Genomic DNA, 19,590 nt, shown 5'->3' on the forward strand with positions numbered 1-19,590 from the left:
CAAGGCCAGGCCACTCCAACTTCTTTGAGTGAGCCGCATTACTGCATCTGTGAAATGGGGTCACACACCTATCCAGCCCCCAGCCCTGTGGTAAGAATCAAACTTGGTAAACTGTAAAACCCAAACCCATTGCTATCAAGTCAATTTTAACTCATAGCAATCCTATCACTAAAAACTCACTGCCATTGAGTCGATTCTGACTCATACGGACCACCCCACTGGATTTCCAAGGCGGTAAATCTTTACAGAAGTAGATTGTTCTATCTTCCTTCTGCAGAGTGGCTGGTAGGTTTGAACCACCAACCTTCTAATGAGCAGGCAAATGCCTGAGGCACTGATCCACCAGAACTCCTTTTTGGTGACCCTATTTAAAACAAAACAAAACAAAACACCAAACCCACCGAGTTTCCCAGGCAGTAAATCTTTATGGAAGTAGATTGTCTTCCTTCCACGGAGTCTGTCTTCCTTCCACTGAGCAGCTAGTGGGTTTCAACTACCAACCTTCTGGTTAGCAATCAAGTGCCTTAGGTCCTGTGTCACCAGAGTTCCTATAGGACAGAGTGAAAACTACCCCATAGGGATTCCATGGCTGTAAATCCTTATGGAAGCAAACTGCATGCACAGCCAAGCGCTTTAACCACTGTATCACCAGGGCTCCTGGTAAACTGTAAGGACTATGCAAATGTTGGTACTTATCACACTTAATATCGGAAGGAAGATTGGGCAATCTACTTCCACAGTGATACTGCCTCGGAAACCCAAGAAGGGGTCGCTATGAGTCAGGTCTGACTCGACGGCACATAACAACAACAACAACATCATCACACTTAATAACAATAATTTTACTGCTGAGCATAATTAAATCCTGGGTGATTCAGAAGGCATTTCAGGAGCTTAAGCTCATTATTGTCAACACCAACTATCCACTGAATCGTATTTTTGATCAAATTGTGATGGTAGGAACTTTCTCCGTATTTAAATTCCAGATGAGCAAGGATTTTATATAAACTATCAAAATATGCTGGTGACACACTAGCATCCACTCTCATCCTTTGTTAGTCCCCACCCGCCCACGCACTCCCCTCCCCAGGCCCTGCATCCCCGAGGATGAAGGGAGGAAGGGAGGGTTTGTCTACTTCTGCAGAATGTATTCATTTGAGCAGGAAGCCCGGCTCTGGTGAAAAACCGTCTCCCAGACTCCACCCGCTCCCTTTAATCCTCCCACTGAATGCTGAGCGGCAGGAGCAAAGCCGTTCAGATGAAATTATTTTAATTCAGCCAGATGCTGGGAATTAGTCTCTTTTCCTTGCTAGTGTTATAGGGAAACACAGAATCCTGGCAAAGATGTCCCAGAAGAAAAGGAAGCTGACAATATCAGGAGGGAGGGAAGCAGGGAGGCCCCCAGTGCTGCAACAACTTAAATCAAGGAAACTGCTAGCAGGGAAAGATGAACAAGGAGGAGGGGAGCAGGGAGGAGGAGAGAAGGAGGGGCTTGATAGGTTTTAAAAGCAGTCTGTTTACCAACTCCCAGAATACTAGACCAGTAACAGCAACCAGCTTTGTCGAGCTTTAGAATTTCCAAAGCACTTTCACTTATATTATTACCTTATTTAATAATAAACGAGGGAGGAAATACCAATTGGTTAGAAACTTGAGGGAAAATGAAATTTAGGCCTCAAGGAATTCAAATTCAACACCTTTCCCCAGGCACCACCACCTTCGTGATCTCCTTGAAGCCTCACAGCAACCCTATTAGTCCCATTACACCTGTGAAGAAGGAGCCCTGGTGGTGGTTAAAGTCTCAGCTGCTAACTGAAAAATTAGCAGTTGGAACCCACTAGCCACTCTGCAGGAGAAAGATACGGCAGTCTGCTTCTATGAAGATTTACAGCCTTGGAAATGCTATGGGGCAGCTCTACTCTGGCCTGTAGTGTTGCTATGAGTTGAAATTGACTTGATGGCAATGGGTTTAGGTGAAGAAACTGAGGCTTGGAGAGTTTAAACAGAAGCTCTGTTCTATATTTTAACTGGGTTCTATCTCTTGTCTGAACTCCCATGAGCACCCAGACCTTCAATACACTAAGGTGTAGAAGTTTTTATCATAACCTGCTCTAAACATCTGGTCTACTGGTACCTCATCTTCATCCAGTCATGAATTCATGATAGATCCTCAATGAGCACCTATTGCAAGCCAAGCCCACACTTGTGTGAGATCTACTCTTGTGGTCAAGTTCCTCCAGATGCATTAAGGTAAACAGGCAAATAGAGCAATCAGAATGAGCAGCTGCCTATGACTTTTATCTGGTCATCTCTACAACCAGAAGGCTGGCAGTTCAAATCCACCAGCCACTCCTCAGAGGAAAGGTTGGGCAATCTACTTCCACAGTGATACTGTCTCGGAAACCCAGAGGGGTCGCTATGAGTCGGATCTGACTCTACAGCAGTGCGTTTGGTTTGGTTTAGTTTACACTGTTTAGTTCAATCAATTCTTTATTTATATAGTAAATAATCACCCTATATGCCTATCTAGGAGCTCTGGTAGCATAGTGCCTAAGGCACTTGACTGCTAACCAGAAGGCTGGCGGTTCAAACCCACCAGCCACTCCTCGGAAGGAAGGTTGGGCAATCCTACTTCCCTAGTGATACTGCCTCGGAAACCCAAGGAGGGGTCGCTATGAGTTGGGAGTGACTCGATGGCAAATAACAACAACAACAACAACATTCTTCAACTGTAAGCCTCTGAGTGAAGGGCTTGTGACACAATAGCCTAGTGAATTAAGGCCCTGGCTCTAGAACCAGACTGCCTGAGCTAACTTAAGCTCTTCCACTCAATAACTGTGTGACCTTGGGCAGTTCACTTAACCTGTCTGTATTTCAGTTTCCTCATCTGTAAAATGGGAACCATAATATATGAGATGTTAGGATATATGGTATTACATATTACAATACACCATAATACATCATGTAAGTAAGTCTATACATATAAAGCACTTAGCACAGTGCCTGACTCAGAATAATTGCTCAATTAATACTGGCTAATAACACTATTCTATCTCTATCTCAGTAGTTCTCAAAGCATGAACTCAGGGTCCCCAGGGGATCCACGGGGTCAAAAATTATTTTCATAATAATGCTAAGATGCAAAGTATCCCAGAGGCCACCTGACAGCGATACCACAGCAGATTGCAGGAGCATACAGTTTATGTCTTTTATTAAGCCAGACATTAATGAGATTTGCAAAAATGTAATACTGGGCCATTGTTCTCACAAAATGATTTTTATTTTGGAAAATAGTTATTTTCTCAAAATGATGTTACTTATGGTAACATAGAATGGCCTCAATTATTGTTATGTTTAAATGAATTACAACATAAATATTCTCTCGTTTTCTTTTCTAACATTGTAGACATTGATAGACAATAGATACAGTAACTGCATGGATTCCCCAGGAAGCTCAGAAAATCTTTTTTCTCCTCCTCACTCCCTCAGCCCCTGTACCCTGAGCTGGCCCCAGCCCCACGGGAAGCTGTGTTCCCAGGCTAGCCCAGGCTTTGTTTTGTGTTCAATGCTACCTTCTCTGCCTCTGTTCTGCCTCCTCCTCCTCTCCCCAGACCCACCAATTTCTCACCTTGTGGCTCCTAAGTTAACCTAAGAGGCACTCAAGCCTGCGTGCTTTGGGGGTATGAACCAGGTTTTAGAATCATGATGACCTGCATTGGAATCCTGACTCTGCCACTTATTGCCCTTGGACAAGCAACTTAACCCCTCTGAGCCTCCATTTCTTCATCAGTAAAATGGGGATGACAATAGTACTTACTGCTTAGGACTATGGTATGTAAAATGCCCTTCACTTGACAAATAAATAACTATCATTATTAGGATGCATCACTGTTACTAGCTATCAGGTACCCTGAGAGCCTTCTGCTTGTGGCCAGCCTCCCCTCCCACTGCTCTCATCTCCTGCTTCTCCCCAGTCCCACAGAAAAAGCACAACCAAGGGCTGCCTGGAATAGCAGAGACTGCCTTCCCAGAACACGCACACACGCGCACACACACACACACACTCACTTCCTCAACCCCATGTAAGAGTGTCACCCTACTCCAGAGCTAAAAGTGACAAATGACAACTAAATGCCAAGCGCCTAGGTTCCAAAACTGAAAAGGCCCCTCTGCCAGCCAGTGTTGGTGCCAAGGCAGTCTTGGCTCAGGGACATGACTGGTGGCCATGATGGCAGGGGAGTCAAGGGACCAGGGCTCCTGGCCCAGCTCTGCCTCCGACTATGATGGAGTTCCTTCACCCCTCTGGGCGTGCTCAGCTGCAAAAGGGAAGATGCCTTCTAGTGCTGATGTTACAGAATTCTGTGACAGGCAGGTTAGAATGAAGGGTTTGTGTACCTCCTACCCGATTCCCTCCAAGGAGGCCAGCTTGCGCTCTGTCACTGCCCACCCCCACCAAGTCCTGTCCTGGGTTCCCCTGTCACTCACCCTACAGTTGCTGAGCTCCTCGGCAGACAGAATGATGGTGCCACATTTCTTCCCTGGGACACCACTGAGGGAGGAGAAGATGAAAGAATGGAGAGCCAGACAAAGATTAGACACAAACCTGAATACTCCCTAAAATGGCCCTCCCACATCCCCCTTTCCCCTCACCATCCAACAGATCTACCCCAAAGTCCCTGAGAAGAGAGAGTCTCCTGCAATACTTGAGGCAGTGTGGTCTAGTGCACTGCTCCCTGGGGCCAGGTTCCCAGGCCTGGAGCTGCCCCACCCCCTGCTCCCCAAGAGCCTGCCAGGAAGGGCAGCAGGTCTCCAGTGAAAGTCCTAGAATGGAAAAGCATCCAGACTCACCCGGAGGCTTCCAGACCAGTGGTTCTCAAACTTTCCATCCAAAGACCACTTCTGTGGGCAAAAGACCTTGTGGGCTAGCCACTCTATCCCATGCCCAGCTGACCCCCAGAACCCCCAGCAAGCAGCCCAGCTCTGAGCTTCTCTGAGTTATCATGGGAGGAAAAGCAACAAGAGGGAGCAAGCCCAGAGGCTGGAATACTCTCGGCAGCAGCTTTCCCAGGCTTTCTCCCATGCCTACCTCACCTTGGGCCCCTTAGCTGGGGTCTCCCAGCATCTCAGTGACACAAAGTTGGTCTGCTCAGATAATTCCCTCCAGAAGGGTAAGTTCCCAAAGTAGGGCTCCACCTGGGGGGAACCTATGCCACTTCTTCCCTGGTCAGGCAGGGCCCATCCCCCAGACACCAACCCATCCCACTCTGGTTTCTGCGACTAACCTAGGGGGTCCCAGGACAGCCAGGGCCACTGGGAGGAAGAGAGAAAGGGAAAGGTCAAGTTGTCTAAAAACTGTGGACTTTGGGCTCTTGACTGGGCCTCAGTTTCCTCACCCATAAAATGGGTGTGATCACAGCATTCATTTTACTAACACACACAGTGCTTGGCTCAGAGAAGGCCCTCAGTGAGCACCTCTCCCTGCCCCCTTTGTTTCACAATTGTGTAGAACTGATAAATTCTACTCCTAGACCTCAGGTCAGCCCTGGGGCCACCTGCATGCCTTCTGTGGAACACACTTTGAGAACCACTGATGGAGCTCCTCCCAGCACCAGCTTTTGGAGGGAGAGGCTCTCAAACAGAGGATGTAGGGGAGCCGGCCCCCAAGGGGGCTGATGGGATAGCCAGTCACATCTCTTCAAGTCAGGTGAGCAGAGCAGGGCCCACACCTGGAGCCTCCCCTGCCACAGGCAGGTGGCAGTGCCTGCTGCCAGTTTGTCCCCTAGATCTGGGTAGCTGAGCTGGGCACCCCAAGGTCCATCCACACTGCAGCCCTGGTCCTCCCTGGTAGTAGATAAGATTTGTTTGACCAAGGAGATAGAATCCTCAACAAGCCTCCTCCACCCCATGTTTCCCCATCTGCTTCTCTCTGCTCTGAGTTCTCTCTTCTATTTCCTGTATCTCCTTCCCTCTTCCCCCAAGTAACCTGCTCCCACCTACTTGGCCTTCCTTTCTCCCTCTCTCCCTCATGACTTTCTCCCTCATCCTCTATCCCTCTCTCTGTTTCTCCCTCCAACTCCTGTTCCCTCTCCAATTACTACTTATTTACTCTTCTTGTAAATCAGCATCCACATTCTTTGTGGGCTGTGAGCACCCCTGGGTCCTCTGGAGGCCCCTTCTCCACATCCAGGTAATCTATGACCAACTGGATTGCTCGGACTCCAACTCCTAGGAGGCCCCCCCAGCAATGGCGAGCAGAACTCTGCTTACCCAACCAAAATGCCCATCTGCCAGAGGCAACCTGTGAGTTGGTCCTTGAGCAGATACTCCCTGCCCCCCTGCCCCTAGCTGGGGTGAGAAAGAAGTCAAGGTGGGGACCCTCCAATCAGGAGAAGAGGAGAGTGGGGAGTGGAGAAAGTCTGCACTACTGCCCATGTTTGCATGAGGCCAGCCAAGAGCAGACGGTGAGGATGGGGGCTCAAGCCACAAGGAGGGCCCACCACAGCTGGTGAGCACATGGGAAGAAGGGAGGATTGAGGAATCTACTGAGGAGAAAGAAACAGGAGGGAAGCAGGGTGGGGGAATAAAGAGATAAGAGGGAAAGAAAGAGAAGGGTGGGAGGTGGGAGGCGGAGAAACTAGACCAAGGAGCAAGGAAGGGAATGGAGAATGCCCAGCCCTGCTGATTCCTGGAAGCAGCTCCTACTAGAAGTCCTTCACCCTGGTCCCTAAAGTCCTAGGAGCCCACTTGGGCTTAGGATGCTCCAGCTGTAGCTTGAATGGGGGCAAGGACCAGCTGTAGAGTGGGGGCCTCCATGCAGGGCCTGAAGTGCTAGGGTCTTTAGTCCCAGGACCCTCCTTGACCCCTAACAGGTGCTTACTTCACAGTGGTGGGAGCAGGAACTAAGACCTGACTGGGAGGCCCCTTCTGCAGGGCTGGCTCAATGTCTGAGAACTCTGAGGCCCTGAGACGTCCAATGACCTACCCGTTGGACACAGCTGGCATGGGTTTGCCTGTCCTGGAATTCAGGCTGAATGCTCCTATCCTGTGGAAAGAGAGCAAGAGAGACAGCATGCTGTGAGCAGAGACCCATGTCTTCAGCACTTGCCCTCAGCCTTGGATACTTGGAAGCTGGTTTCTGTTCTGGGGGCCAAAACTGGACTGAAATCCACAGGCCAAGGAGAGAATGATCTCCTTCCCAGATTTCATTGTGAAACTCTGGGCAAGGTACCCTACTTCGATGGTTCTCAAAGCTGGCCCTCAGACCAGCAGACTCAGCGTCAGTATATCATCTGGTAATGTGTTAGAAATGTAAATTCTCAAGTCCCATCCTGACCTATGGGATCAGAAACTCTGGTGTGTGGAGCCCAGAAATCTGCTTTAACAGAGGATTCTGATGCAAGCCATTGTTTGAGAACCACTGCTCTGCCTCATCGAGCCTCACTGAGTATCTGGCTGTGAAATGGGATGGATAGGAATGCCAATGCCACCTTAAGAGACTGATGGTGTAATTGCATGAAATCGTGTAAGCAAATTACTGACTCTTGTGTCTGACCCAGAATTTAAACAAAAACAAAGTTGCCTTCAGGTTGGTTCTAGCTCATCTGGGACCCATGTGTTACAGAGAACTGCATTCCACAGCGTATTATTCATGGCTGTAAACTGAGCAGATATGCCCTGCCCCGCTGCCCCTAGCTGCGGTGAGAAAGAAGCCAGGGTAGAGACCCTCCAACCAGAAGAAGAGGAGAATGGGGAGTGGAGAAAGTCTGCACTACTGCCCATGTTTGCATGAGGCCAGCCAAGAGCAGATGGTCAGGATGCGGGGGTCAAGCCACAAGGATGGCCCACCACAGCTGGTGAGCACATGTGAAAAAGTGAGGATTCAGGGAATCTACTTGGAGGAGAAACAGGAGAGGAAGCAGGGTGGGGAAATAAAGAGATGAGAGGGAAAGAAAGAGAAGGGCCGTTCTTCCGGGGTGACTCTGTGTGTGTTTGAATAGCCAGTCTTTCATTTAGTAGCCAAGCACTTAACCATTTGCTCCACCCAAAGGTTAAATGCTTGATGACTACCCAAAAGGTTGGTCATTTGAACGCAGAGGCGCCTCAAGAGAAAGGCCTGGCAATCAGCTTCTGAAAGGTCACAGCCTTGAAAACCCTGAAGAGCACAGTTCTACATGGAACACATGGGTCATCATGGATCAGAGTCAACCTGACAGCAACTGGTTTGGCCTGGGGCACAAAACACATACCCAGGACACAGGAACTGCTCATATGATCTAGTGGCAAGATGAGACTTAGACATATATGTCTTTATAAAGCCTCGTTGGTCCTCCACCACCAACACCACATTACCTCTACATTTCAGATCTTGCTTGCCCCTTCAGGTTCAGCTGACAAGCCATCTTCTGCAGGAAGTCTTCCCCAAACCCCTCCCCAGAAGGTGTGCCTCACTACCACAGGCAGACAAGGCAACAACAGGCAGAGAATAGACACAAGGATTCTTGGGCTTGTGACCCAGGCATTAGGGGGCTGACAAAGGGTAGACAGACATACTCATTCCTGGGCATCTCCAACCTGGCAATCTAGGTAGAGCCATGGTTGGGGTAGGGAAGCTATCTGAAAGGTCAAATAATGGACGTACAACACAGGGGACAGTAGTGGGTCAGTAGTAAAATTCTCTCACCTTCCATGCCAGGGGGACCTGGGTTCAATTTCTGGCCAGTGCACCTCATGCACAGCCCCCACCCATCTGTCAGTGGAAGCTTGCATGTTGCTATTATGCTGAACAGGTTTCGGTGGGGCTTCCAGGCTAAGACAGACTAGGAAGAAAGGCCTGGAGATCTACTTCTGAAAATCAGCCAATGAAAATTCTATGGATCACAACAGCACTAGCTGTGACCAACTATAGCGATGTTTCAGGACTGGTCAGCATTTCATTCCATTGTGCATGGGGGTCACATGAGTCAGGGGCCAACTCTGTTCCACTCAGTGGCAATGAACAACACTTAACCAGGCACACAGGGCAGATGTTCCTGAGTTCCTCCTACTTACTTTCATGGGCCCCTTCCAAGGCAAAGAAAGAATACAAAATTACAAATAAAAACTGCTGGGGCCTCCAAAGATGGAGCCCTAGTAAATTTGAATTTATAATTTTGTGTTCTTTTTTTTTTTTTCCAGAAAGGTCCTCCCCCTCAAATTGTATAAGCTTTAGACTCACCCCCTCAAACCTGGATCTGCTCCCTACTCTCAATAAGTTATAGCTATCATCATTATTTTCTGTGAGCCCAGAGAAGGAAACCTTTCTAGGGCCCCTGAAGTCATCACACAGTTACTGGGCGTCAGAGACAAGGGTCTGGGAGAGAGATCCCCTGAGTGTGCAGTTACTGGGCATGGTGAGAGGCCAGGATCCTGTGGGAACTTAGGAGGAGCAAGTTGAGGGCTCATCTTCCTTTCCTGCCTGCATTACCCTATGTCCTGGACACTTTCCCCAATCTATAGGCCACTATGGGAAGCCTTAGGATTCCTCATCCCAGAATCTACTCAGAGTAATAGCTTTCCCCTAAATACACCTCAAGATCCTATGATGCAGACAGGGGCAGGGTGGGGTGGGGAGGGTTTTGCCATACCCAGCTCTGGCCTGCAACAAGCTATGAACAATCTGAGGAACACTGCTCTTTGAATAGAGCCACCACCTCGTACCTGTGTGGCCTTAGGCAAATCACTTGCCCTCTCTGGGCCTCAGTATCTTCTCCCATACAATGATGGGAGTGAGGGGGTGAGAGTGGATCAGATGGTGTCTCAGGGTCCTCCCAGAAGCATGAGGCTTTAATAAGCCAGCCTGGATCCTTCCAAGACAGGTGGGTGAAAAGCCCTGTAAGGGCAGGGCCCAAGGTGTCTCTTATTTCTGATCACCCTACACAAGCCCATCATGACTGGCAGACTGTTTTATCCCCAACCCTGAGCCTCAGCCAGCCCTCAGCAGGGACGACCCAAAAGTTGGCCCATCCATGGAGAAACAGCTTAAACAGACTTCATCCCACACACACACTTACGTGAGGGGCTTCTCCAGGCGGCTTCCAGGGGACCCCACGATCTCTCCAAGGGTGCAGAAGGCCTGGCCTAGGAAATCCTGTATACCCAGGGTACAGCAAAGACCAGTGTCACCCACTCTACTCACAGCTACCACCACCTCCCTCTGCCCAGCCCCAGAAGTGTGAAGGGCTCTGAAATGACAGGTTGCAGCACCAGACACACACTCTGTGCCACAATGAAGCCCGAGGCCAGCCCAGGTGATGGCGTTTGAGAGGCTTTTCAGAATTGCTGTGCAGACGCTGGCAGAACTCACATGTTTGGATAAGTCAGGGCTCTTCGAGTCAACGTCGTATCTGCAGGCAACATAGAGAGAAGGTGAAGGGCCCCTGCTGAGTCAGGGCCCCTGCAGCCCATTAAACAGGCTCTGAAACCGTGGTTATTTCTGGGCCCAACGACTGGGCTATGCACAAGGGAGTCTACTGGGGGGCTGGACATGTTCTCTTGATCTGGGTGTAGTTACATGGTTAGGATCAGATGCAAAAATGCACCACAGGGTGTACACTTATGATTTGTGCATGTTGCTGTATATATGCTGTTACCTCATTAAAATTTTAAAAATAAAATAAATCAGCTCTTCCACTTCTAGGGTTCACAGCCTAGGTGCGGAGCCACCTCACCCTTTATCTCCTGCCCTGGTCCCCATCTTCCTAGGTAAGGGTCAGCTGTCCTTGGAGCTCAGTGCCTTGCGTTTAACCTTCCCTCATCGCCTCACCTTGCCCAGACCTGCCCTGCCTGGTCACTCAAGAAGGAGGCTTTAATTTTTAATACCTATTAAAACTTAATGTTTAATACCTAACATTGTCACCTCCTCTGCAGGCTTATCCTGCAGCGAGGGCCCCTCCCCTCACCTGAAATGCAGCCCCCCACACACACACCAGCATCCCCTCCCCTCATCATTCTCTCACCCCTGCCAAGAACACGTCTCTCTCTAAAACGTCACCAGGTGACTTCTCTTCGATGAACTGTGGTGAGGCTGCTCAACCTCAGTTTCTCCCACCACTCTTCACAAACCCATCTCCTCCCACTGCATGTTTCCCCTCTGCTCCCTCAGGCCCCAAACTCCCTTCTTTTCCACCCTGTCCACAGTTCTCTTGGAAGCCGACCTTTCTAACCACCCCACACCTCATAAAAAAAAACCAACTCCCCCTGCCCCCACTCACAAAGACTGAACTTCCACCATTATCTTTAACCTCAGGGAGAAGCCCTTCCATTTTTTGGAGAGAGGTTGGGAGAGAGGTTAAGGCCACCTTTTCAGTCACCAGGAGAAAGGGACTCCCTACATCAAAGCCTAGAGCTGACCTCAAGGTCTTTCCTCCACCTACACTCCCCAGAGTCAGGGCCTCCCACCACTTAACTAAGACAAATATGGGGAGAGAGTGGCACCTTTGTTCTCTCTCACATACCCCCTTCCTAGACCCTGTTGGGCAGTGAGGCTGGAATCAGCTAAACCCAAACCAAGCCTATTGCCATCAAGTCAATTCTGACTCAGTGACCCAATGGGATAGAGCAAAATTGTCCCATATGGTTTCCAAGGCTGTAAGTCTTTACAAAAGCAGACAGCCACATCTTTCTCCAGAAGAGGAGCTGGTGGGTTTAAACTGCAACCTTTCAGTTGGCAACTGAGTGCTTAACTACCATGTCACCAGCTAATTGTTCCAGCTAATTGTCACTTTTACTGTAGGCCTGCCCTGGGCTCCCTCTAATATTCCAGCTCCTCCCACTTTCCTAGGAGCCCTGGTAGTGTAGTGCCTAAGGCACTTGACTGCTAACCAGAAGGCTGGCCGTTCAAACCCACCAGCCACTCCTCGGAAGGAAGATGGGGCAATCTACTTCCCTAGTGATACTGCCTCGGAAACCCAAGGAGGGGTCGCTATGAGTCTCATCTGACTCGACGGCACATAACAAAAAAAAAAAAACCACCACCTCGGAAACCCAAGGAGGACTCACTATGAGTCAGGCTGGGTGGACTTCACGGCACATAACAGCAACAACTCACTTTCCTATATCCTGAGGCCCTACCTCTCAGCATTGGCTCCTCCCCACCCAGCTCAGCCTTAGCACTTATCTTCCACTTACAGGTCGAATCGGAGGTTCTGCTTCTCCTCGAAGAAGTAGTCCACAATGAACTTGCGCACAAAGTCGGGATTGAGCGTGTTGTCGATAACTTCGGTTCGTCCAAACTGCAAGAGAAGATGAGACATGAGCCCTGGGGCCATTCTATGGGGAGGGAAAGCACTGGACTAGGAATCTCTTAGCCCTGGCTCAGCAGAAAGGGAAACCAGTAATGGAAGCAGTACCTAATGGAAATCCTCTCACGGCTCCTGGCCCTATCCCCTTCTAGTCAAGGAGTAAATTCTTCCATCAAACAATGGAAGCCAATCACATTATGGCTGCAACCTACATTGTCAACCTTATTCTATTTCATTCCACCTAAATTGTATGGTTTTGCTACCAAGCAGGCCTTTCACTCCCACCTCACTGACTTTGCTTATGCTATGCCTTTCTCCTAGTTTCCCTACCCCTTCTCTGCCAGTGGTATTTCCTCCATTCTTTCAGGACCTGCTGTTAATGCTGCCTCCTCCAGGAAGCCCTCTTGATTTCCTCTACCTGGAGAGGTCCTTTTCCATCTGAGTCCCTACTGAGCTTATGCTGGTTCCACAGTGAAATGTGTATTTATTTGATGCCACCAAGTGCAAATGCAAGAGCAGAGACAGGGACTATGGAAACCAGTCTTCTAAAATGGCTCCCAAGGATCCCCACCTCCTCGTATTCATGCCCTTGTATAATCCCCTCCCCTTGCGTGTAGGCTAGACTTAGTGATGCACTTCTAACAAACATATGGCACAAATCATAGGATATCATTTCCAAGATTATGTCACAAACGACTATAACTTCTGTCTTGAGCACCCTCTCTCACTCTTTCTCACTTGCTCACTTTCATGAAGCCAACTGCCGTGTGAGCTGCCCTGTGGAGTGGCCCATATGGCAAGGAACTGAGGGCAGCTGTGAGTCAACAGCCAGAGAGAAACTGAGGATCTCCGTCCAAGAGCCCTCAAGAAACTGAATCCTGCCAACACCACTGAGTGAGCTTGGAAGCAAATCCGGCCCAGCTGAACCCTGAGATGACTGAGGCCCCCGTCAACACCTTGACTACAGTCTTATGAGACCCTGAGCCAGAGGACACAGCAAAGTTGTACCCAGATTCCTGACCCTGTTGTTTAAGGCATTAAATTTTGGGGAAATTTGTTACTCAACAATAGACAACTAATACAGAGACTCAATTTTCTTGGTATCCTTTGCACTATCTACTCTAGAATTTTGCACCCACTCATTGAATCGGTCAGTGTTCCGTTCTGTTGCACATAGGGTCACTATGCTTCTGAAACAACTTGATGACATCTAACAATTTGATCTAATGACTTCAGTCAAGTCACTCCTCACCTCTGGGCGTCAGAATCACCTTTAGGGCATGTTAAAACAGACTGCTGGACCCCACCCCGAGAGGTTCTGATTCAATAGGTCTGGGAAGGACCTGAGACTCTGCATTTCTAACAAGTTCCAGGTAATGCTAATGCTGATTGTTCAGGAACCTCACATGGAAAACCACTGGACTAGACTGTGGTCCACATGGCCCTGAGTTCCCTGGAGGTTTTCCTGCCTGGAGGAGTGCAGAGTGGGTATGATTTCAGGCTATTGATTCTATCAAAGTAGCTCTTTTGGGGCTGATAAATATCGTGATAAATGGTACAGATATTGAAGCTGTTGAGGATTTCATTCAACTTGAATCAAAAATCAACACCCATGAAAGCAGCAGTCAAGAAATCAAACAACGTATTGCACTGTGAAAATCTGCTGCAAAAGATCTCTTTAATATCTTAAACAGCAAAACATGTCATTCTGATGACGAAGGTTCGCCTGACCCAAGCCACAGTATTTTCAAAAGCCTCATATGCGTGTGAAAAGCTGGACAACGAAAAAGAAGACCAAAGAAGAATTGATGCATTTGAATTGTAGTGTTGGTGAAGAACATTGACTATACCATGGACTTCCAGAAAACAAACAAATCTGTCTTGGAAGAAGTACGACCAGAATCTCCTTAGAAGTTAGAATAGCAAGCCTTCGTCTTGCTTACTTTGAACATGTTATCAGGGAAGACCAATCACTAAAAAAGGCACCATGTTTGGTAAAGCAGAAGGTCAGAGAAAATGAGGGAAGCCCTACATGAGATGGGCTGACAAAACAGCTGCAACAATGAGCCCAAAGATACCAGTGATTGTAAAGATGGCTCAGGACAGGGCAACATTGTATTCTAAGTAAGATCACCGGCTGTGAGTTGGAGTTGACTCCAAGGCAAGTAACCACAACAGCTCCTTTTTATATCTCTTCAATACACTGGACTCCTTTGGCACCATTTTGTTTTGAAAAAGGGGTATGGGGCTAAAAGATAAAGTATAAAACCATTGCACTGTTTGCTCCACAAAGGCTGGGGCCCTGTTCATTACAGTATCCCCCCAAGTGAATAAGACAGGCAGGAGCATGACAAAGTATTTTAAATAGACTGGTAATCTTTCTTAATACATCAACCTGCTTTTTTGACTTGAGAAGTAATGCCCAAAATAGAAAACTAATCCTGAGTATTAGTCCTGTTGATAGGGCTCTGTAAACCAGGAAAATGCCAGTATGTATGCCTCTCTCATGTGTTGGTGGGCAAGGACTGCGTTACCTGCAAGTTACTCTGAGTGTCTCCTTTTAGCCTTGACTTAAGTTAGAAACCTGCAGAGGGTTTCTAACCCTACGCAAAGTGGGGTCATCTAAGGAGCATTAGATTTGGTACCTTCCTGCCCCTTCATCTAATCAACCTCTCATTACCGCCAACCCAATCAACTGACTCTCTCTCCTATCCCTGCCTCCTTTGACATGGCCTTGACCACGCCCCACCACTATCTCACCTCTACTATTACAGCATTTTATTGTGGTTGTGTGCCATCAAATCATTTCTGACACATAGAAACCCTAGAGGACGGAGTAGAACTGCCCCGTAGGGTTTCCTAGTCTACATAATGATAAACAGAGAAAAAGATTGGAGTTGTCAAGGATTTCATTTTACTTGGATCCAAAATCAACACTCATGGAAGCAGCAGTCAAGAAATCAAATGATGTATTGCATCGGGTAAATCTGTTGCAAAAGATCTCTTTAAAGTGTTAAAAAGCAAAGATGTCACTTTGAAGACTAAAGCGTACCTGACCCAAGCCATAGTATTTTCAATTGCCTCACATGCATGCAAAAGCTGGACAGTAAATAAGGGAGACCAGAGAAGAGATGATGCATTTGAATTATGGTGTTGGTGAAGAATATTGAACATACCATGGACTGCCAGAAGAACAAACAAAGCTGGAATGATCCCTAGAAGTGAGGATGGCTGGACTTCGTCTCTTGTACTTTGGTCATATTATCAGAAGGAACCAGTCCCTGGAGAAGGGCTTCATATTGTGTAAATCAGAGGGTCAGCAAAAAAGAGGAAGACCCTCAACAAGATGGATTAACACAGTGGTTGCAACAAGGGGTTCAAAGATAACAACTGTGAGAATGGCACAGGACAAGGCAGTGTTTCATTCTATTGTACATAGGGTCGCTATGAGTTGGAACCGACTTGAAAGCACTGACAACAACATAATGACAGGAGCATATTGCTAAATCTTTCCACCACAGAGCTGCTGGATGGGTTCAAACTGCCAAGCTTTTGGTTAGCAGCCGATGACTAAACATTTCACCACCAGGGCTCCTATGTGACTGTTATAGCAATGTTTTTGGTAGCTCCTCTACATGGGCCAATTTCTAATGCTTTGGGACTCAGCTCCCTAGAAGTCCTTCCCTCCATTCCCTGTGCTCCCAAGTCTATACGTAGATACTTCCAATTCTAAGCTTACCACATCCCTGATAATAATCTATCAAGTCTCTTTTTATCTCACTAGACTGTGACTTCTCAAGCAACAGAAGAATCCAAATTCTCCTCATCTTTGCAGCCGAGGACCTGACATAGTGTTTAATACAGTCATGGGCTTATAGTCATGGAGGACAATAGCTAATGTTTATTCAGTACTTCTAATGCACCAGAAATTATTTTTAACATTTTGCACATACTATCTCTTCTAATAAGGCACTCTGGTGGTGCAGTGTCTAAGGCATTTGACTGCTAACCAGAAGGTTGATGGTTCTAAACCCACCAGTCAGTTCACAGAAGGAAGATGAGGCATTCTACTTTGGTAAAGATTTACCACCTTGGAAACCCAGTGGGGGTTGCTACGAGTTGGAATCAACTCGATGGCAGTGGGTTACTGTATTTAATGGGAGCAGCGATGGATCAGTTGTAGAATTCTCGCCTTCCATGTGGGAGACCCAGTTTTGATTCCCAACCAATGCACCTTGTGCACTGTCACACCCATTTCTCAGCTGAGGCTTGTGTGTTGCTGTGATGTTGAATGGGTTTCAATGTAGCTTCCAATCTAAGACCAGCTAAGAAGAAAGGCCTGGTGATCTACTTCTTGAAAGCAGGTAATGAAAACTCTATGGATCACAGTGGTCCAATCTGCAGCCAGTCAAGAAGATGGTGTGGGACCGGGCAGCGTTTTGTTCTGTTGTGCATGGGGGTTGCCTCAAGTCACAGGCCAACTTGACCATAGCTAATAACAAGTGAATACCCAATAGATCAAGTGATCATAAAAATCATCAGTTATCTTATTCAATTCTCAGGAAAGAAAAAAAAACTTGCGTTATCACCCATTTTACAAGTGAAGAAACTGAAAATCGGAGCGATTAAGAAAATTGCTCAAGGGCACATAGCTAAGTGGAGCTGGGATCCAACCCTAGGTAAGGCTGACTCCAAAGCCTGTGATATTTTTTACTTTATCTAACTGCCTGGAATCATCAAATATTATACAAATCAAATAAAGATGACGTTTATTCAACAAGCATTTATAGAAGCCTTACTATGTGCAAGGCAATGGGGAGGACACCAAGTTGAATAAGACCGGGTTCCCATTCCACCTTCTAAATCCGGTAATAATCTTATAATGTTTAACCCTTGTCCCTGCATTTTCCTCTCCAGCTCTTTGTAATTCTTAATATCTCCTGCTTTCAGACAAAAGGGAATTTTCTCCAAATGGCATTCTTGCAGAATATTCCAGGTAAACACCTAGGTTCCAGAGAATCTTCTCATAGGGAAGGGACCTGCCTCCTCCTCAATCCACTGCCCTCCTCCCTTGAACACCTCAAAAAATTCCCTCTGGTAGGATTTTAGATAAACTCCAGCCCAAAAGAAGCAAGCATTCCTTTGAGCAAGCCTCCTTCTCCACCTCCCCACCCCCCCAGTAAAGACTCCAAGGAAAACCCCCATTGGGAAGATGACAAGGCTGCTTTTAAAATGGCACCTGAAGCTTCAATCTTGGGGAATTCCCAAGAGGTTGAGCTCCACCTAAGAAGAAAGTAGAGTTCCCCTGGAAACAGGATGGGGTGGGGGTGGGTGGGAGACTCTGAGGGCCCCCAGTGCCTCCTAGAGCAGAAAGGGGGCAAGTGAGCTAGGCTGGGCAGTGATGAATTATAAGAATGCAGAGGTAATTAACATAAGCACATCAAAAACAATTGCAAAATCTATAACCGGGGGACCTACTAAAGATGTTTTATAGTCTTTATTACTTAGGCTAATAACAAAGAGGGGGAAAAAACACTAAAACTTGGATTTTAAAAATCCAAAGCGCCACCAAGTCCCTGTCAGGCCCGACTTACAGCCCTATTAACGATAGTAGGAATACAACTGAACTGATGTTTTGTTTTTTTTTTTAAATCAATTTGGTTGCTGTATTTTGTTCTACATAGAATTATATTTTTCAAGCCAGAAGGGACTTTGAGAGATGGAGTATTAGCTCCCTGAGCAGTGGGAAGCACGAGGAGGCACACCATCTAACCTCTGTGAGACAAATCCTGCTTGGGGAGGAAAGGGAAGGGGGTTAACCCCTCACCACCTGCAGCCTAGAGTGGAGCCAGCCCCACACACCTTTCTTTCTAGCCCATTCTGAATGCCAGTGTCCACACTGCAGGGGCTGAGGACATCAAAGAGCCTCCTGTGATCAAAGCCTGAAGCACAGCCACCAAACACTTGTGAGATTAGCAAAGGCTGCAGGGAAGCCCAGAAATCTGCATTTCCACCAGTTGATTCTGAAGCAGGAAAATAAAAAAACACCTCACTGCCATCAAGTCGGATCCAACTCATAACCCTAGAGAATCTTTGGGTAGGCAACCAAGTGCATCGGGTAGTGCTTGATCCAAAAATTAGGGACAGGGCTAAGCAATCAGGAAGATGGGGGGTGCATCACATGGACGGATGACCTTAGAACAGAGGCTGAGACGGCATCCCACTGGGAAAGAAAGGAGGAGAAAGTGCAAATGAGAAGGAAGCCTGGAAATTAGGGTATTTACCCCCCTGAAAGAGGGCCGTGGTGGTTCCATGAAGATTTCTTGCCTTCCATGGGGTGTGATTCCTGAGCAACCAACCCATGCACAGCCACCATTCATCTATCTGTCAATGGAGGCGTTTGTTTTGCTGGAATGCCAAACGGGTTTCACAGAACTTCTAGGTTAAGACAGACTAGAAAGAAAGGGCTGGCAATCTATTTCCAAAAATGAAAACCCCATGACTCACAATGGTCTGACCCCATTTACAGGGGGTTCCCTTGAGTCTCGGGCCAACTTGACAGCAGCTAACAGCAGCAACAGCCCTTGGAAAAGCTCCCTTCTTGTCTCTGGCAACAAAACCCAGTGGAAACAGCTCCTGACATGACACAAAAGATGCTCCCGAGGGCTATGAAACCTCTATGACTAAGCCCCAAGAATATCAATTAAGCAGCATTAATTACATATCATCAGTTCCAGTGAGATCCTCAAAGGGGAGGCAGACTTGAAACTTCTTTAGGGACTAAATTGAGTGGCTCCCAGGGGTTCTGTTACACATAGAGGCTGGGATTTATGGGGACAGATGGGATAGCTGTTCCACCCAACTACCCTCAGGCAGAGGCCAGTGCTGGCTAGTATTGAGAGTCTGGGTCAGATAAGGAGGGTCTTTTTGACCCACATTCAACTACAAGGCCAAGAGGGCCTCATGTCAAGACAGCAGCCTCCCCACTGGAGGTGATCTGATCAGGCCGGTACTTGTTGGAAACTTGTTTTTTGTGCTAGAGGGTTTCCTTCTGCTGCCCCCACCCATTCCCGCTCCATTCCATGTTCTGCTCCACCCACGGGAGACCATTTCCTTTTAGACAGCACCATTCTGATTCCCTTGCCCTGTGGGCTGCAGTTGGATTTGGCCAACAGGAGGCACTGGCAGATGATGGAGGACAAAGAGGTCAGGGTATTTCTTCCTACTACTGCCAGCATCAGCACCACAGTTCTGGGAATGGCGGGCTCCCCTCCAGTACTATAGCTCTGCCTGCCAGCAGGCAGGCCCTCCA

General features: G+C 47.7%; 1 protein-coding gene across 1 annotated transcript in view; it reads right to left on the reverse strand.

Moving 5' to 3' along the window:
* Nucleotides 1–19,590, reverse strand: part of CPNE5 (copine 5) — a 114,473-nt gene that overhangs the window by 57,013 nt on the left and 37,870 nt on the right. Inside the window, exons 4-9 of the mRNA XM_042780752.1 lie at nt 12,166–12,269; nt 10,343–10,382; nt 10,050–10,126; nt 6,983–7,042; nt 4,849–4,899; nt 4,486–4,549 (exon numbers count right to left, since the gene is read on the reverse strand). Of these exons, the coding sequence (XP_042636686.1) occupies nt 4,486–4,549; nt 4,849–4,899; nt 6,983–7,042; nt 10,050–10,126; nt 10,343–10,382; nt 12,166–12,269 (396 nt within the window). The remainder of the gene's footprint in view (nt 1–4,485; nt 4,550–4,848; nt 4,900–6,982; nt 7,043–10,049; nt 10,127–10,342; nt 10,383–12,165; nt 12,270–19,590) is intronic.

The sequence above is a fragment of the Orycteropus afer genome, unplaced genomic scaffold (assembly GCF_000298275.1).
Source record: "Orycteropus afer afer isolate SDZICR_OR568_19922 unplaced genomic scaffold, OryAfe1.0 scaffold00059, whole genome shotgun sequence".
Lineage (NCBI taxonomy): Eukaryota > Metazoa > Chordata > Mammalia > Tubulidentata > Orycteropodidae > Orycteropus > Orycteropus afer.